The sequence below is a fragment of the Ascidia mentula genome, chromosome 3 (assembly GCF_947561715.1).
Source record: "Ascidia mentula chromosome 3, kaAscMent1.1, whole genome shotgun sequence".
Taxonomy (NCBI): Eukaryota; Metazoa; Chordata; class Ascidiacea; order Phlebobranchia; family Ascidiidae; genus Ascidia; species Ascidia mentula.
This window is the reverse complement of record NC_138568.1, coordinates 7,703,874-7,723,779: the sequence shown is the minus strand read 5'-3', so window position 1 is coordinate 7,723,779 and position 19,906 is coordinate 7,703,874. Positions and strand designations below refer to the sequence as shown.

Below are 19,906 nucleotides of genomic sequence, written 5' to 3'. Positions count from 1 at the left end.
ATTTGTAACTTTTGTTTGTAATTATTTTCGTTGCAATAAACTTAACAAGAAGTTTGTTTGGATTAGCTCAGTTTGTCCTTCTACTATTCTTGAAATAAAACACAACCGAGGTAAATTTAAATTCTGTGCTACTACGTGGAAAGTTTTCAATCTCTTTATATATTTCTTGGTAGGAGTCACGTAGTTCTAAGCGGATGCGAAGATCTTTCTGCGTGTGGCCTGAATTCCTTTAATGTAGCGACATTAAACTGTAATTAAGAAAGATAAGCTTCGGATGATTCACGCATCTGGCCGATAGGAAAGGCAAAAAGTGTACGCGAACTACATGGAAAATCATTTAATTGCGCCGACGTTGCGACCAGAAGATTTGAGCATGTCGCCTTGTTGCTATCATGCAATAATATTAGAAGGAAGAAGATGCTTCCCCTTTTTTACGTCAGCAAAGGTACACTCTTTTGAAAAAGGAGCCACCGGTAAAGTTTAAGTGGCACTGCGTGATTTGTATGTATATTTGTGCTGAACAAATCGTAAAAACACGACGGCTATAGCAAGAATCAAACTACTAAACTTGATTTCAAGTTGAGTATAAATTGCTAGATAAAAATCCTCGTCGTGAAAACACGTGTTTACCGATCTGATGATAAATGAATCACGCGGATTAATGTTTTGAAACTAAAACAAAATTAACGCGACAAAGCAAAAAGTTGTTTTGGTTATGACTTCATACGGTAACCAAACATCAGACGAAAAACGGAATAATTTGAACAAGCATAGGTTAATTAAAGCGGCAAAACAAGCATCAAAAGAGCATATCTAAATAAAGTGTACGCAAAACAACAAAATCAAGTCAGTCACTTGACCAGTAAAAACTGTAGCAGTGCAACTTCACCCAAGAGCAACATATTTTTCATGTAATGTCTCGTCATTCGAAGCTAGCACGGTTGCGTCATCAAGTGGTCGTAAAAGTTCAAAGCCGTGCATATTTTTTTCGTGGTCCCAGTGTAACGCTGGCAGTTGTTTCCTTTAGGCCACCACTCAACCCTCGAATGGTCGTCCAGAAGATGTTTGTAAATGCTACCAATGCATTTGTAGATGTTATTTAACAGGGGAAAAAGGGTAAATTATATCATACAATTTTTGTTTAAGTAAGACAGTTTTGAATTTATTCAACTGAATTTGCAATATTTGCAAAGTTATTTTAATGAAAACAGAGAAAAGAGAAACAAAAAATAAATAACATATTCTCCGAAAATTAAACACGGACAGCAAGTCGGTTACTACCAAACCGTTTGTTAAAAAGTCCACGAAAAAGGTTCATCACCACGTTAAAGTGCGTAACGTTAAGTTACTTCAACTTCAAGCAAGTTATAACCGATCCAACTTCGAAGCAGAAAAACCTGCCACCCACCCGTCATTTCCCTGAACCACCGTTTCCCCAGTCACGTGATATTCGCGGTTTCTGCGAATCTTGTCAACCTCTTCGCAATCGTTCTTGATCCAGAAAGTCTGGTTGCGATTTCCTAACACCTCGTCGATGCCCGAACTCTTGTAAACCGTCCGTACGTTCGCCGTGAACGTTGCAAAGTTGTCGAGGTCAACCGGATCCGTAACGACACGAATTCTATAGTCTGGAAGATTTCGATGATGTGAATTTAGTGAATGCAGGGGGTATAGTTTCATTTGATAAATATGAAGGTGGCATAGGCAATTGTTGGAGATAGTTTGGGTAAAATGCTGAGACTTTGTATCATTTATCTTTGATCCAATCGTTTTCACAGATTTTAGCTTGCAAATCAGTCCAATATACAAAACGTGGAAAATATTACATTTACCCGACTTTTGCTACAGCTGTAACCAAAGCAAAGTCTAACCAGCTGCATTTTGACCGTCTTAAGCGTAGAAATAATAATGGAACACTCAAAAATGATTCCAAAATACTTAGACACTAACTTGAATCTTTGTCCTACCGTATATAGTGGAAGCAACGCATGTTATTCGCTTTCGGTCGAGGCCGCTCGTGGTCGAAGACGATGCTTTGTTGATAAATTTGGGACATGCGTTGCCTGCTGCGCATGCGCAAACATCACTGGAAGTTCTACTGCTTCCCTCATCGTTGGAGCAAAGCAGTTTAATAGGGGATTCTCGCAGCGAAAAGAATGTTGTGCAGCGTTGCTCTGAAAAGGTTCAGTATAATTTGATGAAATTTCTAATACAAAACTTCAACCGGAGGAAGTTAAGAGATATTTTTTGTGATGTTCCGTTTCACCTTCGACCAACAAACTGATTAAATTCTTGCTTGGTGTGTTGATACAGAAAAAAACAACCTTTTAATTGTGCTAACTTCAAATCCGTTTTGAAACAATTGCTAGTTCCTTCCAACAGCACTAAATTTCAACACGAGAGGCGATACATCTCAAAAAAAACAATTTTAATGTCGAACCTGGGAAAGCCTCCGGATAAACGGTGACCGGGAAGTCTGGAAAGTTTCGATCTATCGGTGCTGTCATACCAAGGAAGATACTTCGACCTCCAGTCACGTAAAGCAGTAAAGCCCGATCTGTGAGAGTGTATCGATCCACCAGTTTCTCCACTGAATTCGATAACTGGAAAAAAAGGTTGATGTCTAAGTGTGTACTTGTGTTACGAAAAGGTAATTGCAAGTGCTTTAGGGTTGCCTGTTAAAAAAACATAAAGGTTCGCATTGCAGAATCTTATTTCAACTCACTTTTAAGAAAATAGTCGACCGTTTCATAAGTTATAAAATAATATATTGTTACATGTATTTCACCGCTGTTGATTGTAAATGTTAAGCTTTTTAAGTGCACAATATCATAATACACGTTTAAAAAGGTTCGCAAGTGGCAGCAGTTAACGCCTTGGTTGAACGTATTTTTTTCATTTTTTACCTTCACAAGGTCATCCGCAACAGGTGAAAGGTCAGATCCAATTCCAACATCTATCACGTAGCTTTTCGTTCCGTCATATTCGCTAGCAGCCGCATCGTTGTACGTCACGTTTACGTTGATCAAGTACTTGCTTTTGCTTATACGCGTGTCAGCGGAGCGAAGAAAGCTCGATATCGCCGCAACATTTCCTGCCGAGTCATAAATAAGGACCAACTTTAGAAATAAGCACGCACTGACTTTAGCCAAATGTACATAACTAACAGGTGGGCTGGTCAGTTTTAACACATATAATTTTTGATTGATTTGAAAATAAACCAAAAAATGATCATCACTAGAGCGTCAATCTCAGGTATCAGGTATGACAACACTCAATTAACTGATGTGATTACGGAATGATAAAAAATGAATCATTTAAACAAAAGGCCCCCTGGCGGACTGTCGATCGCTCACCGTATCGATATGCTTATATGTGGATGTTTTACGAGCTTTCTGTAGACCGTTTTGCTAATTTTAACATATTAGTAGCTCAATTAACTACATTCCACAAAAGTTGCACAGATCAAATAAAAACAGCGCCTGTGGAACTTACTTTCTTTAGCCGGGTTTGCGATTTTGCTGCTAACAGACAACTGGTAGGGACAATCCGCTAAATCGCGTTGACCCGAAGTTATCGAACGAGCAACGCGCGACGGCGATCTCGTATTTGTGCTTGCCACGTTGTATTCCGTTTCGATCTGTCAAGACAAGAGTGTTTTTCAGACCGAATCCACTCACAACCGTATATATTTATTAAACAATCTTATCGGTTGTAATATATCCAACAGCAGTGCATTTTACGTAATTTACCAATTTATTACTGCAACAATATAACGATATAATACTCTATTTGAAACACTCACTTTGGCTGCACATTCATTTATTAGCAAACAGGATCCGTATGTTTTTATTAAAATTTGCGGCAAGATCGTAACTCATTTTTATGAATATGAGAGTTGGATTTCTTTGAAACCCTTGTGTATAGTCCCTTATACGGCTGACAGAGACTCAGTAACGGAAAAGTACAAAACATGTCAAAATATCATATTTTGTGCTCATGATAATGAAGTTTAAAATAGGAGAAATAAAGTTTAATGTTAACAGCATGTTGTGGTGTTTTCTTACCTCTAACCAAGCTTGACCGCGACCTACGGTTGTCAAAGAAACCACGTTGTTGGTGACCGGTAGGGCAACGCGACTCACTGTCTCCCCTTGGCGTTCAACCACCTCAGGGTTTACCACCAATGGTGTAGTACTCATAGCGTTGGTAATCTAAAAGGCATCAAAATGTTTTACATTCAACTTAGTGATCACTATACAACCAAAAACATTTTTCGCAAAAGCCAGCAACTCCAATCCATACTTTCTATTTTAATAGTCTGCAGGCGAATACAAGTTACGTTTTGATGTGCCAGAGGAACAGATTATTAAAATATAAAATGCCTGGCAGTAACAGCAACATTATATCCAATCCATACCTCTACCCGTATAGGACTGGTGATGGAATTTTGTGCAACGTAAGCTCCGAGGGCGTGCATGGCGGCAAGACTATCCCGCAGCGACACCCAGTGGCCGTCCGCTTGCCGCTGCTTCAGAAGCCAGTTCGCGTATTTCTCGGCTGGCTGGCCTAGAGTGAAATTAACAATGCGTAAGGTCAACCTGAGTAGTTGTTTTTGAATTGCAAAAGCAATATTACAGTGGCAGTACAAAAATTGGCCATTTTATAGACAAAAAAACATTGCGTGCCGTGATTACAAAAAAGTTACTTAATGTTTTATTCACTAATTTACGCTCCCACCTCTTAACACAGCCCGGTGAAGTTGATACGCTGTGGCCTCCACAGTGGCTGCTTTGACTTGTAATTGTTGTTTTGCATTTAAGCTTCCTCGTGACGCATAACGATTGGACTGAAAATTTTTAATCTTATGCAATTATATGTTCTAATTTTCTTTGCAGACATTCGGATTAAATGAAATGTAAAACACTAAAAGAAGTAGAATTGCTTGTTGGTTTGTTCGACGAGAGGAAGATTTTACATTGTAATGCATCGTATCAATAATCCTTATTTCTATATTTGCGTTTGTATGAATTAGATTTGGTTAAAAAACCTATTTTTTTCGTGCGTTGTTTGTAGTGCGGTTACATTAGCAACAAAGTGCTCGTTAGCGTTTTATTCAACAATTGCTAAAAGCATTGTTTTCTTACGTTGATAAACCAAGTTTCGTCGGAGTCCTGCATATCTGCGCGACGGAAGGTCAAAATTGCAGTCTCGATCTTCGGCAGAATTCGCGCCCGTGCCCCGGCAGCACGAAACAGAGCCAGAGCAGCCGACGTGAGGGTGATGGGACTGGCTGTGGTTTGAAAAACCTGCAAAAGAACGATAAAATAAAATACAACTAAACTCTAACTGAAAATAAAAATACTGTTCATATCTCAGTGTGACTATGCTGTAGTATTTTGTTGAGAGTATGAGTTATGTATAAAAAGCCACGATGTAAAGGAACGTACCCTTCGTATTTTAGATCCTATGTAAGGGTAAGCTGAAGCCAGACTGTTTCTTATAGTCGCGTCGTCGAGTTGTTGAATGCGCTGCTCTCTGCGAAAAAACAATTTTCGTGTTACAAGATGTAATCCCATTTAGTCCTCCAACATAACTTCTTTGGCTGCGAAATAAATAAACCCAAATATTTAATTGTATGAGGCAAAATGCATTGGATTAATGTAAGCTCGAAAAGTATCGCCCACACAGGCATCATCAGTTTCTTTTTTAAATGTAGAACTAAATATTGAGCAAATGGCCTTTTGCAGGGCGAAACAGTTAGGAAGTTTTAAAAAACCTGTCAATTTCATTGTTAGGAAGAACCGCCCTCCTGGTCCCTCTTCTCCACTCCGCATAAGCTTTCCTGACCGCATCCAGCTCCGAGGTTATGACCGAAGTTCGATAAATCTGAACGATATCCATGTGAATTAGTGCAAAACCATCAGCTGCACGACTGTAATTTTGAATTATTTTTAACGTGTTGTACCTTTCTATCGAGGTTGTCAGTGAGCATTGGAAATTGCAGATTTCTCTTCGTGATCGACCTCTTTTTCTGACAACGTTTTTTCAACAATCGATTCCTGAATAACGACAAGTTGAAATTGGTGATTCGCATGGCATTACGCCTAATTGCAATAATAAGAAGGGCCATAATTTTTATTTGATCGTTTTTATGGAACTTTTTTCCACTTATATAGTCTGTAATATACACGTATAGTCTGTACCTTATTAAAAGGCTATGGAAAAAAGGATTAACTTGGCATGCGTCTGACGTTTAATATAATTCCTATTTGGCGCAACATGGCAACTTGCAATACCTTAAAGCTAAGTTAAGTCGGTCCAACACAGAGACACTTAAAGCAGCAAAAGTTAGCATATCTGTATTAAAATACAGATATTTACTTGAGGCCACGACATAAAGATGATCTACGGCTTCTCGATGATGCGAGTGGAGTCACAGGCTTGTTTGCGTAATAAATTGCGTATCGATTCCCGCCAATGCGAAACTGGTTGACTTGATGTGAACGGATGTAGTTGAAGGTCCCAGTTAAAATTTTCTTTTAAAACAAGAAATAATGATGTCAAAGCACCCTTTAAATTGTTTGTATTTCGCGGTTAAAGTATTAAAAAAAGTATTAATGTTAACGCTGGCGTCACATCCACACCAACCTTATGACTGGCTAAGAGTAACACGAAAGTCAATAAACATGTGCATTCAAGTGACTGCAATAATATATGAATTAACTAAATACTTCTTTTCACTCACAGGGTCGGGGTTTATCAGTTGAGCGGATTCAGTCAACAGCCGCAAGGTGACGCTGGTGAGCCAAAGATCGGGTTTCGAGTTGGAAGTTGGTGCAAATGAGAACCCGTACAGCGGCTGTCGACCTTCAGCTATTAATATTTTTTAATGAAATCGTTTTTTTCTACCAGCCCTTATTATCGTTACATTGAGTCAAGTGGAAAATATTTTGCAAATATATGATTATTTAGTGCATCATTTTTTAAGTAAAAACCAAATTTAAATTATTTGTTCATAGATAAACTAACTGCTTCATTATGTAGCAATGAAATGTTTTTACTTCATGAAATCCACCTAACCAGCAAATGTACAATAAAAAAGCGAAAACTAGAAACGTTGACACAAAGTTGTTGTAGTAACATATAAATTGCTTCATTATCTGCTATTTTTGTAGTGGTGATTTTACCTGTAGTCGGTTTATCGGCATTGAAATCATGAATAAAGGAGAGCACTCCGTCATAGGCTCTCTGCGCTTCTTCGGTGAGGGCTGTTATCTGATCATCTCGACCGCGGAGCAATCCGTTTCTCCGAAGATATTCAAGCCTAAATAGAAGTTAATCATTGGTTGGGGATTACAAAGGTATTACATAAGGCAAAGACAAACATGACATAACGTACAGAAACCTAGCAGGAAAACACGGCATACTTGACTGATATAGACTGCAGCGTATACAGATACGGGGCAATAGTGGAGTCAGTGCTGTCATCAGATGATTTCGGGCTCTTAGTAGCAGCAGACGAAACGCCGTGCAGGTGTAGAGTCGCCTGTTGTAAAAAATGTACTCATAACATTGTAGCATAACCTAATGTTTTAAACACAGTTAGACAACAAAAGAAGCTTTCACCCAAATCATATTATATGCGCAAAAGAGCCATAATAATCAATGAGAGCTGCAGACAGGGTGTATACGTGGTTCGTCTGTGTTGATTGGTACCTAGTTTGGTACCCAACATATCGACGATTGACCGAAAGGTACCACAAAGTGGAAATCTGTGTGCCTGCTAGTCTACCAGCTAGCACAGTGCCACATCAACAGCTGCACTGATGAGACCTTACAGGTCGAAATAGTGCGTGTATACACCCTGTCTGCAGCTCTCAAAAGAAGCTTGTTATAAAAGAAGAAGCTTGTGTTTCAACAAAGGTACCACTGTTTTGCAGTTTTCGACAATAGATGCATATGCTTATGAAATATCTTTGTCTCAATAGCGACTTTTTTGGCGGTAAAAATATCGATTCAGTTTTCCACTAAACGAATAAATAAAAGCTAATGAAATTGGTTACTACCTTTTCTGTTCCTGGTATGGCGTTGGGTGGAAACGAAAGTTTTAGTGTCTTGCTTGTTCTCAACTGTGAAGGTCTCTGTCTTCGTCTTCTGGTTGACCGGGCGTCCACCAACTTCCATTCAACCTTCCGTTGTCTTTCGCCCTCAGGAATCACGTGGAGAACTTTGACAACTTTGTCCACAAACGAAGGTTGCGCGTTTCCATTCAGTCTGCTTTTCAAAACTACCTGAGATCCGAAGTTTAATAAAAGAGTAAGTTTTAAGGTGTAGATTTTCTGGCTTAAAATTTACGTCGCTAAAAGGAAGAATCTTCCAACTGTACGCTAAAGTAGGAAAAACTTGTAAGAGCTTGTTCTTGATTACAGTCGATGTGCGTTATCGAACCATTTACAGCCAACCCAATACAAAATACATGTTGCTACTATGGGTGTCTGAATGGGTATGGGTGTATATTGTAATTTATAATTGTTGCCCTCCTGTCAAAAGTGCATGAAGACTTTATTGAAACCAACGTTTCGCATACAACAAATTTGTCGTTGGAAATTCTAAAACAGCTCTTTTAAATGTACAGCATACACATTTGGAGACAACAAAAAAATCTACAGAAAATATCATGCTCGCTGACCTTGACTTTAAAATGTCCTATTTTTGTTGGTATCAGAGTAAAGCGGACGAACTCGGTTGAAGCGATTCCAGTGGATGAAGCGGGATTCATGCTCACAATCTCTGCCGAGTTGCCACGAATGTTACTTCCGCATAAACCCTCGGTTTCCTCCATGTCGACTGTTGCCTGTGGGTGCATAAATATGTCGTGAACTCGTATTATTTTTAGAATATTTTGTCAAATTTTGTTCTTTTTGATGCACAAATCACGAATCCGAATTATCTTAGCTCCGCCTTGCCAAACATTCAATGTCAGTACAAAGCAGACCTAGGCCATATTGAAATATTAGAAAAATGTTTATAAAATAGCATGTCAAAAAAATAAATAGTAGCAAGATGTCTATTACCTGTTCGCACATTTACAAGCGTAAGACGGCAGTAATATGTTCATAAGGTTGCACAAAATTGTTTATAAACTACATCGTAAATTAACTTACATCGACCCTAGTTTGAAAGTAGCTGAAGATCGTGGCCTCCACATAAATTGGTGTCCCTCTGACGACTGGATAAGTTGGTATTGTTACCTCCATGAAAAGCGAATGCTCTACCGGGAAAACGAACGGATCCAGCACACACATGCCGTTCTCCTGCACAGATGAACTAAGTATATTTCACGCTAATTATGTCATGCACCATATATTGATATCACTCCGCCCCTGTTTTAAAAAGGCTTTAAATCAGTGAAACAGAATGTGATTAAACTTTTGCTCGAATTACAGGCCAAGACCTGTATTTTTTTATTTGACCACACCGGGATTTGAACCCAGGTGTCCTGGGAACGAATCCCGATTAGCTTTTTTCTTGGTCTTGCGCCACTTACCGGCGAAATTGTAAACATCCCAACCGACCACGAGGTGATGCTATGGGGCAGAGGTGGTATTCTTGGAGAGGATGAGTTGTTTAGAATGGCTCTTCCTACAGGTCTGTGATCACATAAATTTTTTGAAATACTCCTCCTTAGTTGAAATACTAAGCTACGTAATGGAAGTCGTACCCAAAGCGAAAATCTGCTGTAAACCAAGTCTCATCGAATTTGCTGCGAACTCGACGCTCAGTGCGGTCAACAACGCTGGGATTTTGTGATCCAACCCTGTCTATTCCAAAGCCAACGTTCACTCGCCTTGCTTGAACACTTTAAAAACCAAAAATTATGTGAAAACGTGAGTAAGTGGCTAAACCAGGGGTGCACAACCTTTTTACTGTTGCCGGCCGCATCACACACACCACTGTGTGCTAACGGCCGATACTTAATATACTGCTTTACCAACGATATACTCCTTATAATTACGACAAGTTGACGTGAGCAATATTAGAAAACAATGAAAATGATTCAATACATGAAAAATGTGCACTATTTATTATTTACATTTGCCAAATTACGTATATTACAATGTAATGAAGAGTCGAAAAGTATTTAATGGTTGCCTTGTTCTTGCACGCTAGGTTCACGTCTCCATCATAAAATAATCCACTTCCCATTTGGGATTAAACGCCCTTTTCTCTTGTTTTAACAGCCTTTTGCGTTTCAGCGACATGACTGAGTGATTCCACTGTTTAGCTTTTTGACAACTGAACATGCGTACATGACAATTTAGCGATATGCTATTAATGTTTTATGACGTCACCATCCGTATTGTTGCGCTTTGTCTCGCCTGTTTTTTAAAAGTTAGTTACTACTCGCTACAGCGAACGAATGTGTATGGAAATGGGCCTAATTAAAAGCTTAACTCTTGAGACCGCTGGAAAAACAAGTTTCCGAAGCAACGACGGCCGCCAATGCATATATTTTGATATAAATGAGCACGGCCGCAAAAAATGGCGTCGCGCGGCCGCATGCGGCCGCAGGTTGTGCACCGCTGGGCTAAACCAACAACGGTGCAGAAACCCACATAGGAAATGTTGATTCGCGTAAAAATTAAATATTTTCCAGTAAGACATCAGAGCAGGTGGAAATGCCGTGATGGAAATTACTTATGTTTGTGGGAAAATAAAACCTGTCTGATTTTAAAACTTAGACACACGTTGTCTCGTGCAGTTTGCCTTTTTGTTAACATTAAAGCATTTTGTCGAAAGTTACTGGAGCTAACCGACAAGACTATGAGCTTGTCATCAGTTGCAATGATCGGTGCTACAGCAGGTAGAAACAGTGCACATTGCCTGCAGCTCACTGATCATTCTGGCTAAATTTTTTGTGCAAAATAATACCACTTCGTCGGATACCAGACGAAATGTCGGTACAAAATCTACATTAATTTTAATGTCGGAAGGGCAGTTTTTCTAAAAAAACAGCTTGTTTTCAAAAAATATCTTACGTTGATGCACAGCTTTCCACATTTCGTGGATTCTGTCTGAGGCAGTGGGCTTCTGCACAGCACGCCATAAACGCTTTACGACATTCTCCGTCCAGTGTACCGGCAAGGGTATTATTTCTCTCCTGGCAGTAGTTGTCGTCGGGAATGTTTACCACACTCGAGATGTCCCAGGCACCGATCTCACAGCACTTGTAAGTACTGCCGTAGTATTTGCTAGCTGTCGGAAGGTAATACGAACATTACAAAACAATTTTATGCGTTAATTTCGACGATGAATCAATCTTGTCATTAATGCTCACGTGTGCGTTAAGGTCTGTTTTAAGCGCGGTTGTGCTTTAAAATAATAAAAATTAAAATTAAATAAAGCAACGAAAACGTGATAATTTATCAAGTTTATACATTAAAGAATTTGGATCTTGACACCAGGTCGCACCAAAACTACTGTTATTGATCGATCGATCCTTTTTCACTTTAACCTGAATTCAAGGTTAATTGTATTGCCATCGTATACCTTTCTGAACCATGTACGCCGAATTCACGAATAAATCCCGCTTTTTGCGACGTTTTGCCCCGACGTCATCGCAAGTAGAGCTGCTCGTGTCTGTAAGTGCATTGGAGACCGAGGAGGCGAGCGTTCGTCCTGAAAGAAAGCAAGCAGCATTATAACATGATTCAGATGACATTGATTCGACAACACTATCCTACAGTGCTTCGTATCTTGTATTATGCACCCATACTTTAACACCCAAACGTGCGTCGTTTGTTTACTGCAAAGTACCACTAAGTAAAAAATACCTTTACTTGGCCGATCTTATACTTAACGATCTTATATTTTACCAAGATAAAATACTCTATTCCTAACCTAAATGCTACCAATTGCGACATACGTTGCAAGGCTATGCTCAGTCATTAGTTGCACTGATGAAACCATATGTTGAAACAGTGTGCATTGTCTACACCTTACTATAGACTTCTAAATCATGGGGTTCAGTTGCTTACCCACAGCAGTAAACGCGTATTCCGGCGATGGCATAGCAAGGGATTTACAACCGGGAGAGAACGAACGCAAAACGTTGAAGCTGTTTAACATGGAATTCGATGACGAGCTCACGTTGTCACCCAAGTAATCGTCCCTCAACGATTTGGCGGCAACATCTACTCCCATTAGCCCAACATACGCCGACGGATGTCCGCTTATTTCGATTTCAAGCTGCAATCGTACAATAACAACTCTGTTGTTTTTTAGGTTTAAACTCACATAGTTGAAAATCAAGTTGTTTCACAAAACTGAAGCTTATGCTGAATTCAGTGCCACAGAAGACATATAACCCGACAATTTGTGGGCTTCCAATTTAGTTTCACAAGTAATGCATTGTAAGTTCTAAACCCATCATGATGTAAACTCACTGCTTGGCCAGGATAGGGCAGTGCATCACGTGGAAAATTGACTTGCAGTTGTGGAGTTGTTCCTCTACATATCTCAGTCACTCGCAGGACAGCGGAGTCGGCAGTGATGTAGGAACCTACTGTTAAGAACTTGAGTGTTTCGATGATGTAAATTGCATGGAAAAAAGAAATAAGATATGCCCAGATTTTTAACATTTAAATATTATTATAAAAGTGGATGTTGCAAAGTTTGCGAAACCGTTGAAACAACAATTTAGTCCCAGTTCATATAAGTACCGGAGGTTGCGGCAGAAACATAATATGCGGTTATGTGAGACAGCGGAGACATCTGTCTTGTTACTTGGAGTGATATCACAGCTTGTTTCGCATTAGCAGGGACAACACGTGTCCCTTCAGCAAGAACCATGTCCTTTCCATACACCGTGTACACAATCTGCACAAAAATCGGGGTTAAATCAGACCATCACCAAAATATCCTAGGTAATTAAGTTATGAAGTGAGTCATCTTTATCTGGGCGAAAAAATCAATGTCAAAACCGCAGCATTGATACAGGGCGGAAGATAACACTGAACTATGGAGCACATTTCAGTGACGTCACGCTGAACTGATGACGTCACATCGCCAGCTATTGCCCTTATAGCAACTAAAGATACGGTTGCTGCTGCGCATTAGTGAACTTTTTGTTTTCCGCATCTAGTTTACCAGACAAATAAGGTATAACAGCTAAAAAAACAAAATAACTGTCAAACACTTAAATACAGCAACGAATTGGGTTTTGGAAGGTCGCGGCAACTTACCGTTCGTTCACGAGGCAACGGAGTGAGATAAACCTCAACTGCAGCCGAAGCATCCACAGCAAGATCGGATTTCGGCAAGACGATTTGCATGTGTTCGTCGTATAGTGACGTCTTAACAAAAAATGTCGCTTTTCCATTTGAATTTGATCCAAATTAGCACAAAAGTGTGAAACAAAAGGCAAAATTAGGTTCATTTAATCCGGTACCACACCAAAGAAACACTACACGTGAAAAATGAACATGAAAAGTATCTATAATGGCCGTATTTAATGAACATTAAAGTTACAATTTCCCCCAAACCATTACCTGGGAGCTTAAAAATCTTTCGGCAGTGATCGGGTAGGTGTGGCCGTTTTCCGAATATTCCGTTACAGCTCTCACCACCATTGTCCCAGAGTTGAGCGGGCCATCGAAATGCGTCAGCAGGGACCCGTCTCCAGTACATGTCTAAAATACATAACTATAGTTATAGACTGTAATTTTAGTTAAAATCTTTGTACAGGAAACTCTGTTGTACAGGAAACTCGTAAATTTGCAGTCAAAACCTACCAATTGGTTTTCTTGGTGGACTCGGATTGTTACCCCGTCGTTGCGTTGAGCAGTTACCTCCAGGTTGATCCGGACATTTTCTGCCGCTCTGCCATCGATGTATTTGGCTGTGACCTGACCAGAACGATCATCATGCATGTGTATTAGCTACGCCACTATGATATTGCTGATGTCATAAGACTAATTTTGAAAAAATGTGAAACATTCACTGCTTGCAAAACACTATAGTCTGGATTTTGCGCAGGGCTAAACAATAGTACACCAAACTATATCATGAGTCAGGTATTGTGACGAAAAATTATAAGTTACCGACTTTGATGCAGGAAAGTGCCAGAAATTAGCATTGCAATATAATATTCACCTAAAGCTTTAAAAGCTCAAAGTAATTGCGCTTTACAATGGCCGTGTATAATCACCTACAGTTGTACCACCGATATAGTGTATGTGTAAAGTTAAATAACCACACAGAGCGGTTTTTCAGTCGCACCTGCAAACTGAACGTCAGACCCGGTTTGTAGAATCCTGGAGTGTAGCCAAAGCCCAAAACCAACGGAGCATCTGTAAAGGCGACCCGGACGTTCTTGGTACGTGTATTGCCTTGTGCCTTGTCGGTGACCGACACTTGTACTGTCAGATGAGATTGGGTTCTTACAAGCTCACGAATCGAAACGCCTTTGGTCTGAAAAGGCAGAAAAGTATTTTAAGATATTAAGTGAAGGTCAAAAGTAGTGTATTGCGTGTAGTTGTCTGCATTTCAGTAAAACTTCCAAAAGTGAGTAAATGTTTATGTGCCAACAAAACGAACTGACAAAATTGATCTAACAAACTAAGCATTTCTGCATATGCCGCACAAAAAAACTTAACGTGTTTTTTCGTGCAAAACCAAATCCTGATGTAAGGTTGCACGCACCAAGTTAGCCACCGCCTCGGTGAGGGTAAATTCCCTGGAAAACCGACTCCTGGTAATGATATGCGTTGTTTTCGTCTCACCACTGTTATCTCCACCGATTGGGACCACGAAACGGACGTGTGCTGTTCCTTCCAGGGGCTCTCCGTGGATGTACCTGCAACAGTTGTGCTTGCGTAAGCATTGTAGGCGGAAGAAAATTGCTGACTCATAGTGCCTTATAGAGTCAAAACATGGAATGGGATTTTTCCCAGTGGAACACGGTCACTTTCTACGGTATGAATTCATTATATGGCTTCCTGCTTTGAGCAAGGAGAAATAACTATCAAGCATTATGAACACGCCGTTATTCGTTGCATGTTACCAAACAAATAAGTTTAATTACTAAAAAACTTTTCAATGTTAATCAATGATAGGTTTAATTTTATTGGACATAACTTACATTTATTTCCAGAAATTTCTTGCACTGAGCTTTAAAGTAGCGCTTGTTTACAAGCTCACGCTAATATCGCAGCGTGACATGAACTAATTTTATTAAAGCACATTGGATCGTTTCTACCTCTTTTGTAGACTCGCATATCACGTAACTTCAAACTTCCATTTATAAAACATTGCTTACCTGGCAGCAATGCGCATGACGAATCTGGTATCGTGCAGTAGGATGAACATTCTGCTCGGTATCGCTTCGATCTCGAATGTGGGCAGAGAATAATCTTCGACGAAAAACGTTGCCCCGAATTGGGTTTGATCAATTTGATTGCTAAAGAGCAAAAAAAAAAAAAACTAGAAGTCACAAATTGCCACAGACGTTACCATCAAAAACTAATTCGGCGTTTAATTGTTAAAATGATGACACATGTTAATTACCGTTTTATTTTTATGCTTTATTTGGCATAAGTACTTATTAGTTGCTAAAAACTTGTTTAATGGCTTCCTAGCTGTAAATGCTTTCCTAGTCCTGACTTCCAACTTACAGGAAAAGCTAGTCGGCTTCCTGCAATTTAAAGTGTGCTCCAAACCGCTGAGAAGGATGTTTTCACCAATAGCAAGTTAGTTGGTAATATTCTCCTAATATTTCTTCTACACTTAATGTAACAAACCATTCAAAGAGTTTTAATGAGTCCACTGGCGTTGTCAAATTTTGGTATATGTCATAGATTTATATGGATCCGGGGATGTATTAGTTCATGGTTTGTAGAAACAAAAACAAGCAAAATACGATTGGGCTTATATAACGGAAAATTATTTCCTAAAAATTTAACCTTAAATTGGACTTTCAAACAACCCGAACTAACAAATCTTTAACTAAATTATTTGGGAGGGTCCACGGCCCCGTTGGCCCATCCTTGAAATCGTTAATGAATGAAATATACAATTATTAGACTTTTGTCATAGAAATAGATGCTTCGTCTCTAAACTTACCTTTGAAAGTGTGCGTTTACATGCCATTCGCCCAGTGGCGCTGTTGCCGGCAATTTGAAACTTCTAGAGAAGATGCCGTTGCTTGCAGCTTTGTTCTTCTTCCATGACAGAAAGCCTTCTCCACCAGGGGTTGGATTCGGGGCCTGAATAAACATGGAAACCTAAGCTTCAAACGGGAGAAGCACGGGTCAGTTGAAACAAGGGACAAGCTACCCCAAAACGCCTTCTTCAAACGTTAAGTCAATGTATGCATGTTTGCTTTTGCACTACACTCGCCGCTTGTTTGTAAATACCAGGCACTGTGGGTTACATCGTACACCGGCGATGACCAATACAAGTCGTGATGTTGACTAACATCAAAACTTAGATTGACAAAAATACAGCTGATATGTAATGTCAATAATTTCAATCGCTTCAATTGGAAAGGTGGACCTCATGAATTCGAATGGCGATGACCAGGCAAAAAACAGACGATGTTATTTTTGTTCATGATTTAATATGACAGCATTGACGCACGTCCGCGGGTTTAACAGTATACGAGGTACGACCGAGTGGTCACTAACTGGCAAATAAGGTAATGTTTGTGTCGACCAGCTGTGCACCCCTAGGGTAGTAGTAGTAAAACTTCAATGGAGAAATGCACTGAATCGAATGTCGCTTGCTCCGATCGTAAAATAGCTGATGGCAACCAAATGAGTTGCATGCATATTTAATGTGCGTCACGAAAAGCACTTTGTTGTCCAGAAGTCGAACGATTGCGATGGTGAATAGAAAGCAAGGAAAGTATAATGAATATACAGGCCTTGTGGAAGTTAAGTTACTTACTGTTATAGACATGGCCATAGATGATCGAAGTGGCTTCAATCCTTCGTCCACTGGTACGAAACGAAGATACACTAAAAGCACAAGAAGAATGTTGAAACTCTTTCCATTTATAAGAACCTGATTTTCAGATTTTTGAAAAAAAACTAAAGTTGATAATAAAACTTGAATATTGTTTTTATTTCTTACACAGTTCACTCCTATGTTGCAATTTCACGATGTTTATATGTAACACCTGTTTCTCCCGCCCTGTACACCGTTCTGTCAGTTTCGATGAAGATGTGTGCCATCTTTCTTGTGATAGGAATAGTTCGTGTTGAGGACCAGCTCCTACGTGATGAGGAAACTGCCACCTCGACTGTGCAGCTGCATAGAACATCTACAACCGTGCTTCCTCTGCACTGGTTTTCGCTTGGCTCCACCATCAGAGGAAAATGGTGCGTGTCCACGACTCCGCCGGTCAATACGCTATGCTGTACATGGATTTATGTGGTATATTCTGGAACTACACGCAGTAGCATACCATAAACAACTAAAGCATTCAGCGACAATGGGATTAAACATCACATGGCATCGCATTTTAAACATGTTTGTAAGAATGGTATACATGCGGCTCAAACAACCACGCGTGGATTAGCATATGCAACCTGCATCAGCGACTAAGCACAAACACTTTAAGTTCGGCTTTCAAGAGCTCTGATACCACCGCCAAGCTTCAGCGATCAATGAACTCCTTACTTCCTGGCTGTAAATCACTGCTCCTGTTCGTATTGAAACGGTGACTGAAAGGCGTTCGCCCAGCACACCATCGAAGGTTGTGAGTATCACGTTGTGTCTCGTACCATGCCGCAGTTTGGCGGGAAGATCAAAGACGACGTCTAAACTGTGTAGAAAAATACAAACACGTAAGCCGGGAAAACACCACTTCTTCTCGTTTTGCAATTTTGTTGTTCACGGTTCCGCATTTAATTGTAAAGTTTTTTTGTTGTTGTGGAAACCGCTCACTCCAGGTTTCGCACTTACTGAAATGCGTTGGAGCGAAAAGGGGCTCCAAGCACGTCAAAGTGATGCAGCATATCGATTAAACTGCATTATATTGGTTCGTTATGCACCTTTATGTCTGCAGTTGCCTGACAACATACACAAATGACAAATATAACAATACGTTGCGAAGGCATTGCGCATCATTTGCGCGGTGCGATTATATCTTTGCGGCATAAATAATGCAACTTTGCGAAAGACGATAATCGCAGTGCGGATGTACCTACGTCCTTGTACGTCTCGAGCTTGTTTGTGCAAGATTGCGGCTTAATTTGCCCGAAGCGAAAGGTCGGATTGGATTGTATAGTCACGTTCACTACCTGACTTTAGCAGCAAATATTGAACGGTGTCCTGTCGACATGCAATTGTTGACATCGCTTCCCGGGTCGACCGAGCATATGAAAGTCGATAGTTTTTGTGTCGCATTTGAAACAAAGGTGGTCAGTGGACCCCAGAGAGCGAGACGGCCAATCTCGACGCGGGCGTCACAACAAAAACATGTCGATATCTATATTCCCCATGAAATAAACACGCAACAAAAATTTCGGTCCAACCCATTGGATTATCCATGACAGGACATTACGTTTACTCTTTCCGAATCTGATGCACTAATTCCTTTTCTACAATTGCGCCAAAGACAAACCACAGGCAATGCAGCAACTTCCTGACTTTAGTTTTCGATATAGTGCTATGAACGAAATAAACTACTTTGCACAGGGGTTGACTTTAATTAGAAACGTAAAGATTTGATAACGTGCAACATGTTACTTTAACCTACCTTTCGACTGTTGCAAGAAAAATTGAAAACACACAGATGAGGAACCTTCCTTTCATTGTATTTAGTTGAAGCAAATTTTGTCAAAACTACTCAACACTTCAGCGCGTTGCTTGCGCAAATCAACTGCATAAACAAACAAATGTTCTTAAACCCTTGCCAATTAAACTCGGAACAAAACAACTCCGGTTCCAGCAGGCAATTAGCACGGAAGCGCACACACTTTGCGCCTTTGATTTTCGCCAATCGACCTAAACTACCCGCAATCAATGGACACCACAGCGCCAATGGCCCACTGACGTCCGACCGACAGCGAATGTGCTTTTTATGCAGTCATGCAAATGCACGTTACCGGTTCAAGGTGCGAAGGAAAAAGTTTGAGCGAGCAAGTGCGCCTTGCGTCAATTGCGTAATTTATTTCTTTCAGTGGGCAACGCACGTCAACTGCGTGGCAGTTGAATGGGTCCATGTATTGAATTTAACGTACAAGACGTAGGGTTCAGGAAAATAGCACGCTCCTTATAGACATAATACACGCAACTGAATGTTGTTTTCAAAAAACTTCGAAAAACAAATTTAACTGAATGCACCGTACACCTATGTACGTCTCCATGCTGAATAGGAACGATTTCCAAAGAACGCGACGTTCAAACCTATTTATTTTGGGCCAATGCTTTTTACCAACGTATGTGATCATAGTAGACTATGCTGTAATGAGGGTAACTTTTTATTTAAAACAGTAAGCTAATGAGGGAATCTAAACGAATTCTTTCCCGCAAACTTTACAATTAAAAAGCAATAAAAGTGTCACGGACCGAAAAAAAATTTCCTTACCTTTGTTGTCGCTATCTGTACCGAGTGGCACTGGACGTCATTACTCCCACGAATACGTCAATTTCGGGGATTTCATTTCCTGCATTACGACCAAGAACTGGATTAGTCTTGCCTTGTGTAATGTTACCACAAATAGGCATTTCATCATTGATAATTCACAACTGATTTGTTATAATATGAACCGTCTCTCAGACTGTGTCCTGTAACCAACCATCCGCATTAGATCAAAAATAAGCAAGCTGATACAGAAATGAAAAATAAGCACAAATATTTGTACGGAGCACATGGCAACCCTAATTTATTTTACCA

At 40.0% G+C, this 19,906-nt stretch overlaps 1 protein-coding gene across 3 annotated transcripts; it reads right to left on the bottom strand.

Moving 5' to 3' along the window:
- Positions 1-384: 384 nt before the first annotated feature.
- Positions 385-19,725, bottom strand: LOC145894189 (complement C3-like). 3 transcript variants are annotated; one of them, XM_082982679.1, is made up of 39 exons: positions 19,598-19,725; positions 18,767-18,889; positions 17,686-17,830; positions 17,183-17,420; positions 16,951-17,021; positions 16,126-16,268; positions 15,323-15,463; positions 14,707-14,860; positions 14,284-14,475; positions 13,797-13,910; positions 13,554-13,694; positions 13,248-13,358; positions 12,726-12,882; positions 12,450-12,568; positions 12,042-12,252; positions 11,554-11,682; positions 11,043-11,259; positions 9,725-9,862; positions 9,551-9,653; positions 9,168-9,317; positions 8,693-8,857; positions 8,070-8,294; positions 7,431-7,549; positions 7,191-7,327; positions 6,749-6,876; positions 6,385-6,539; positions 5,969-6,062; positions 5,780-5,889; positions 5,451-5,538; positions 5,148-5,309; positions 4,741-4,849; positions 4,421-4,569; positions 4,068-4,214; positions 3,496-3,640; positions 2,907-3,094; positions 2,441-2,603; positions 1,968-2,174; positions 1,409-1,628; positions 385-1,074 (listed from the first exon to the last, which is right to left on the bottom strand). In XM_082982679.1, exons 2-39 carry the CDS (start codon positions 18,820-18,822, stop codon positions 933-935), a joined length of 5,583 nt encoding a protein of 1,860 aa, XP_082838805.1. In that variant the 5' UTR covers positions 18,823-18,889; positions 19,598-19,725; the 3' UTR covers positions 385-932. The 3 variants fall into 3 exon arrangements, with proteins under 3 accessions (XP_082838805.1, XP_082838806.1, XP_082838807.1); XM_082982680.1 differs by having other exon boundaries at positions 12,450-12,565; XM_082982681.1 differs by lacking the exon at positions 18,767-18,889 and having other exon boundaries at positions 19,598-19,724.
- Between the last annotated feature and the right edge of the window lie 181 nt (positions 19,726-19,906).

Coding starts and splice junctions, on each gene's coding strand:
- LOC145894189 (XM_082982679.1), bottom strand. CDS start 18,822: ATGAAAGGAAGGTTCCTCATCTGTGTGTTTTCAATTTTTCTTGCAACA. Junction 9,863..11,042: donor GTGGAAAGCTGTGCATCAAC/GTAAGATATTTT, acceptor TGGTTTTTAAAG/TGTTCAAGCAAGGCGAGTGA. Junction 6,540..6,748: donor AACTGATAAACCCCGACCCT/GTGAGTGAAAAG, acceptor TTGTTTTAAAAG/AAAATTTTAACTGGGACCTT.